Here is a 7,160-nt window from a genome sequence, read left to right on the forward strand (position 1 = left end):
GAGGGATTTAATAAAGAAGAATCCCATAGTCATTGAACCATTTGTGTACTTTACCCATATTTTATTATTTTTATTATCATATCATCAAAAAAATTCATATTTCCTACGATCATATATGATTTAAATTAAATTTGAAGTTCATATTTTGAATTGGATTGAATTTAAACAATTCGTATATGATAATTATATAGACCATAGTACATAAACCCAGTTGAAATGCTATTAATGAACGCCTATTAGATACATAAGTTCATATTTCGAATTAGACTGCACTTGCACCTATGATTTCCTTATAAATACCTTTGATTATCAAGTTCAAGTACATAAACAATCGCCAAACCATGAAGTTCTTTAGCAATACAGAATTTACCGTTGTTTTTCTCCTATACTCTTTTCACTTTCTCTCGGCTTGCTCAGGTATATATGCCCTATCTCTCGACTCCACTGCTTACTTTCTTTTAGAAATGAAGAGAATCAGAAGTAAAATTTGTATTATTTGTGACAGATCATCATGAATTTAACTACGACGAAGGAACCGAGAGGGGGCCGTCGCGTTGGGGCATGCTCAAATCGAAATGGGAAACGTGCAGCACCGGACGAGAACAATCTCCTATCGATATCGGAACTGTCCAAGTCAGTTCTCGGCCACGAGATTTACAAAGGAACTATAGACCAGCCGAAGCAGTTTTGAGAAACCGGACCGAAGACGTCGCGGTAACTTATCGACTCTATACGTTGTACGTTACAAAATGTTTTATTTTCCTATGAATAACAGAACACGAATTTCGGTGGTGATCGTCATCAGGTGGTGTTTCTAGGGGATGCCGGAAATATTACCATTAACGGAATGGTATATAAAGCGGCTAACTGTCATTGGCATTCACCTTCAGAGCACACTTTTAATGGAACTAGGTATCAAATTTGTCTACTATGAACGTTTATTTATTTTATTTAAACCAGTTTTCGGAAAATGATTTTCGTAAAATGAATCACAGGTATCCCTTAGAGATTCACGTTGTTCATCATAGCGACGAAAATAAGACTGCAGTTGTGGGGATCCTTTACCGTTATAGCCTTCTACCTGATCTTTTCATTGCTAGCGTATGCAAAAGTTTTGGTTCAATTTCTCCAATTTTATATTCTAAATACCATATTATATATACGTGTGTCTATATATAAGGTTTTCCTTTGTATAATTTTTCCCAACAGATTTTGCCCGCCATATTATTTCTTGGAAGGGAAGACATACCTCTAGGGTTTATTAATCCGGAAACCGTTGGATTTCCGAACTCGGATTATTATCGATACAACGGTTCACTTACAACTCCTCCGTGTACCGAGAATGTAACTTGGACAGTTTTCAAGGAGGTAATTTTCCAAGCTCGACTCGAACTTGTATGTAGGTGTTACTAACTTGAATATTTTGGTATTACCCTAATTAAGGTCAAGACGGTCACCAGGTTTGAAGTTGAAGCATTAAGGAGAGTACTTCCTCCTGTGAGTGTTTCCAAATTTATTGATAATCGTGGGGATTAATATTAAACTTTTCTGAAAATTCAGTAACATTTTTGTTAATTTTTTCTACAGCAAAACAGGAACAATTCAAGGCCAACTCAACCTCTGAATGATAGAACTGTGTTACTCTATCCAAGGAGGAGCTTCACTTGAAAACATATGGACCATGTCTAACACTTGAAACTCGATGGCATAAGGGTGTAGATTTTATGCTTAAAATAAATTATTGTACCAAATAATTGTTGTCCCACTTTTTATATGTAAAAGCTAAAATTTCCCCAACTATCAATTTTTATCTGCTTTAGTTTACAATGCCATGAATCTAAAACTTCACATGAAATCTTATTACATGAAAAACTAGGTTTGCAAGCAGGTAATTGCTGTAGATAAAGGCCCTGGAGCAATTCACCCTTCCCAATCACTCGACATAGATCCTGGAGAATGCAGCCCGATTTGTAAAACAGCACACTAATGTCAGATCGACCGATTAAAGCACTAATAGACAAAAGATTAACCGAAAATCTGGCACAAATAACTCATCATGCATGTAGAACAAAATCATGAGAAAATATGAGTCCTAGTCCACTTAACAGGAATAACAGATTTATCTGGCAAAATAAGTAAAGCACCTGAAACGAGAGTCAAGGTATCGAAGAGGGATTTTGAAAAGCAAACATGTTTAGAAGCACCCGAGTCAAAGATCCAGCAATCTGACTTCTCAAATGAAAGGTTATTAATGTGACACAAGATCTCACCCTGCATGGTTGTGTTGATCGAAGTGGAAGAAATATCAGAAGAAGATGCCGTGTGCAACTGAGAAGTGAGCATAGCAATCAACTGCTGACACTAATCGTCATTTGATCTTGAACCAAATCACTTAATCTTTTCTTTAGTTGGAATAACCTTAGACCATTAAACTGCTGAAAGCGATCAATAAGATCCTTCCAAATCTCTGCAGCCGTAGTACGAAAAAGCAAGCCTGCAGCGATATCCTTTGGAATTGAATTCAATATCCATGAATTCACAAGGTTATTAGCTCGCGTTCACGCATTGAATCTTACTGGAGAAGAAGAGTCTGAAGCTCGGATTAAACCATCAACAAACCCCAGTTTGTTCTTGGCATAGAGAGCGAGGATCATGGATCTTTTATAGCTATGAAAATTGTCATTTGATAATGGTTGGGAAACTAGAATCACACTGGGATTATCCGACTGATACAGGTAATACGGATTGCTGCCATTGTCGAAACTATCACTCAGTGAATCAGGCATGATGAAGCGTGAAAAGAAGAAACTACTGATACCATATAACAACAGGAAAACGAGATGAAGAATATAGAAGATACTCAGTTTACTTCTTGATAATCAATAATACAAAGTCTCATGAACATATAGCAGCTACCACTAACATAACAACCTGTTCTAACTAGCCAAACTGCCTAACTACCGGAATGTATCATACTTAACCTTTTGAGCTCTCCGTTCTTCTTGCTCTTAATTTTTTTGATTCAGTTTGTCTCAAAATTTGTTTAATTTAGGGTAAATTATTTTAATAGTCACTTAATTTTAAGTTGTTTATTGATTTTAGTGCTAAATATTAAAATATTTTAATTTACGTCTTAATTTGGTTATTGAATTGTTAAATTTGAAACAACGTGATGATATAGACGAGACTTTCTGATTTTGTAATATCTGTGATTACGGATAGTGAAATAATATTATTTATGAAATCTAAAATTTCATTTATAATTGAATAACATCATAATCCGAGTTGGCCATCTTATGATAATAATAAGTGTTATGTGTTTTTACTTTTTAAAAAATTTAAAAGAAATTTATTATTATTATTATTAGAGCAAAATAGTTTTTTAACGGTATTTTTTAAGCCATATAACAACATTTTTAAGCGACGTTAAACACACTCTAGGCGCTAATAAAAGCGCCAAAAGAAGTGACGTTAAATCAAACGTCTCAAAAATTAGTGGCTTTTGTGAACAAAAGAAATACCGCAAGGGGTCAAGACATTTAGCGGTATTTGGTTTCCAAAACGCCACAAATTGCAGTGATATATAGCGGCATTTGTTGTCTAATGAGGCGAATTACCTTGTCTATAGCGGCTTTTGTTCTTCAAAGCGTTGTTATATGTTTTGATATCTAGTGGCATTTTTTTACTAAAACCACTGCTATTATCTATGTATATAGTGGCATTTTTCTTGACAAATTCCGCAAATGTGCATACATGCATTCCCTGTAGTAGCGTGTTTTTACAAACGCCACTAAAATTAACCGATTTGACAAATGTCGTTTTTGGTTCTATATTTCTCAAATTTAATATCCTATGCCATTATCCAACAACGAAAAAGTTGAAATTTAATTTCGACACTAATTAAGTTAAAACACCTAACAATAAAAGTAAATCAAAGCATTATCCAATAACAACAAATACTAAAGTGAAATGTAAATGTAATTCAACATGGTTCATTAGAAGAAACATAATATGAACCTAAGTAATCGCCTGAAACGGTAGATTATGTGCTTGATTCCATGGTATCATCTTTTTCATGTCTTGAAGTTGATTTTTGAAGTCTTTATTCTTTTGCCGATATGTTCCTCCCTCGCTTCTGCAATTTCTTCAACCGTATCTGAAACTTTCGAAGATACAACATCAATCAATTCCTGATTATTCGTTTCTACCTCCACTTGAGGAACTCGAACAACCCTTATATCACTTAATTTTCTATAGTACATGTAGTTTTAATATATAAGATATTGATAAGTTAGAATTTATATAAGGATTTAGTATTTTGAATCTGATTTTAATATACAAGTAATTGATGAGTTAGAATTTATATAATTTTTAAATGTGGGTGAATTCTTAAGATAGACATGTCAAGTTGGATCTTAGATATGATGCATAATTGAGTGCAACTTATATATAAATTATGTACAAACAATTTATGTAACTTGTCATGCTGCACATAGATAAAAATTTATATATATTATAAATTTCTCTTGATGATTTATCTTAACAACGAACCATCAATCAAAATCCTCAAGCAACATCTCATTAGATATTCTCACAACCCCCACGTCTGAGGTCAAGTTTTCCGTTCTGTCAATATCTCCGCTTGGAAACGTGATTCAGCAACAGGAAGATCCTGACGAGATAAAGCAGAATATCAGAAAGTTTTCTCACCCACACCAAGGGTTTGCATTTTTGTCGTAGAGAAAAGATGGAGTAACTTTAGCATAGAAGAAACTGTTATGGAGGAGAAGGAAGGCGAAACATTAACTTTGTTTGTTCATAATATTCCTCCGACATACCATTGGAGAGGATTGAGACAACTTTTGGTAGGCACGGAGATGTGGTGAGCTCGTTCATAGCGAGGAAGGATGATAGAGCAGGGAAGCGTTTTGGTTTTGTCAGCTTCTCCAACAGAAACGATGCAGATAGAGCAACTCTTAGGTTAAATGGTTTATGGATTCTTGGATACAGGTTAACAGTCAAAGAAGCTAGGTACAGAGCTAAGAGCCATAGCAGGAAATTGTATAAGTCATCAGCTTCCAGAGTTGTATCTTCGGCAGAACAAGAAAAAAATAGTATATCTGGAGCTAGCACGGAGGAGTTAGCAATGAGGAGAAGTAAAATTGTGCAGGGGGAGGTAGATGAGAACGCGGTACGAAGGCTTCAAAAATGCTTGGTAGGGACAATGGCGACGGTTTGTTCTTCGAGTCAAGTGGATGATAGATTACGGGCTGGAGGTCTAGGAGAATTAAGAACTAAATTTCTGGGAGGGAGAGATTTCTTAATAGAGATTGAGGACGATGAGCTACACAGGTTTCTGAAGGAGCATAGATGGTCGTATCTTAAGGAAGTTTTCTTGGATGTACAACCTTGGACAAAATCGTATAGACCGCATCAAAGAGTAACTTGGATCAAATTATTCGGAGTGCCGCTACATTGTTGGAACCATGTCACGTTTAAGAGGATAGCGGAACAATGGGGTGATTTCTTAGTGATGGGAGAAAATGCTTTGCAAGAAATGGGCTGCGATGAGGTGACCATTCTTATTGCTACAAACAGGAAAGAAACCATTGATGATGTGCTAGATTTGGAAGTTGGTCGAGATTTATTTAAAGTTATAATTCTTGAACAGGTTATAGGTAACAGAGTTACAATGGTTCGAAAGCGAGATGAAAAAGAGTGTGTGATGGCCGGCGTTTCTCAGTCTTCGTCAGGAAAAAACAGGACTTTATCGGAAGAAGATACCACAGAAAGGGTGCTTGAGGAAGGCGAAATCCAATTAAGATGTATGGGAAATATATCCGGAGGCGATTGCTTGTCGGGTAAGGACGTGGGGGAAAGGAATATCGGAGAAGAAGCAATTTCGGGGCTGAGAACAAATGATGATAGTAGTGGGAATGCGCAGAAGAAAATTCATGTTGAGGTGGAAAACATTGAGAGAGTCGAAGTTAATGACACGAAGTATTTAAATGATCAATTATGTATCAATGAGGCAGAAGATGCCAGCAAGAAATTCTTAAAGACTGCTCGTGTTAATAAGGAAATGAAGGATAGTTTAACAGATTTGAATATATGGGAAGGTCGATTAGAGTCAAAGGCGATGGAGGATGTGGTAAATATGGGCTTCATAAACAATTGTGCTATCAAACGTTTCAATGGAGAGGAAGTCCAACATGACTGGGTTGTGGCAGACCGGGTGGATGGAAAGACCTTATCGGGGATAGATAGGGAGGATATGGATCACAGACTTTGCTTGTCAACTCAACTGAGGGAGGATATTTTAATGCACAATTCCAGGCAGAACCAGAGAGCTAAGGAGAGAAAAAACAAAAAAATATAGTTCTCTTCAAAGAATCCAAGAGAAATTCAAAGATAACCAAAGGAAGAGTAGAATCTGTCGAATTAAGAGAAATCAAAAGAAAGTGCAATGCGAGGAAGAATTGACTGAACTTGAGGGCATATCCCTATCTGACTCAGACTTACAAACAAGATGGCAAAGACAAAAGAGGGAAGCGAAAGAAACATTATAGATCGGCAGAGAATTGGGGATAGAGTTTAAAGGATCAGAAGAGGTTTTGGTTCGGGAGATTATAGCAATGGAAGAATTGGAAGCTGAGTCTCACTCTCTATCTATTGAATTTTAGTTGGGATCAGAGGAGGTAGTTCGAGATTAGGATCTTATCCTGGAACATAAGAGGTATGGTCTCAAATGTTAAACTTCTGAACTAAGGAGGATTATTAGGACGTATAGGATTGATATTGTGTTAATTCAAGTAACAAGAGGTTTTTAGTGAAACTATTATAGTGAGATTTTGGTGTGATGATGTTTTTGACTTTAGATTATTGTAAGCAGTGGCTAAAGCTGAGGGTCTACTGTCTGAGTGGGATTATAGTCGTTTTTAGTGGGAGGGTTCTGCTAGTTCCCCTTGTTGGTTAGATTCGAGATTTGAAGTCTTAGAGATCTTAGTTTTCAGGGGTTATTGTTTTGGTTGCTTTCTAGTTTTATCTTCCCATTCTTGGGGCTTTGAGTGGAAGCTCCTGTTTGCTTCAGGGGAATCTATGTATGGTTTTTCAGTTCAATCTCTGATAAGCTGTGATGTGGTGGTTTTGATCAATAGCAG

General features: G+C 36.2%; 1 protein-coding gene across 1 annotated transcript; it reads left to right on the forward strand.

Moving 5' to 3' along the window:
- Window positions 1-339: 339 nt before the first annotated feature.
- Window positions 340-1,756, forward strand: LOC120151756 (alpha carbonic anhydrase 4-like). The gene is made up of 7 exons (XM_039164119.1): window positions 340-417; window positions 506-714; window positions 806-912; window positions 996-1,101; window positions 1,210-1,368; window positions 1,444-1,497; window positions 1,588-1,756. The coding sequence occupies exons 1-7, from the start codon at window positions 342-344 to the stop codon at window positions 1,666-1,668; spliced, it is 792 nt and encodes a 263-aa protein (XP_039020050.1). The 5' UTR covers window positions 340-341; the 3' UTR covers window positions 1,669-1,756.
- The last annotated feature ends 5,404 nt before the right edge of the window (window positions 1,757-7,160 follow it).

Source organism: Hibiscus syriacus, unplaced genomic scaffold (genome assembly GCF_006381635.1).
Source record: "Hibiscus syriacus cultivar Baekdansim isolate YM2019G1 unplaced genomic scaffold, ASM638163v2 tig00111069_pilon, whole genome shotgun sequence".
Taxonomy (NCBI): Eukaryota; Viridiplantae; Streptophyta; class Magnoliopsida; order Malvales; family Malvaceae; genus Hibiscus; species Hibiscus syriacus.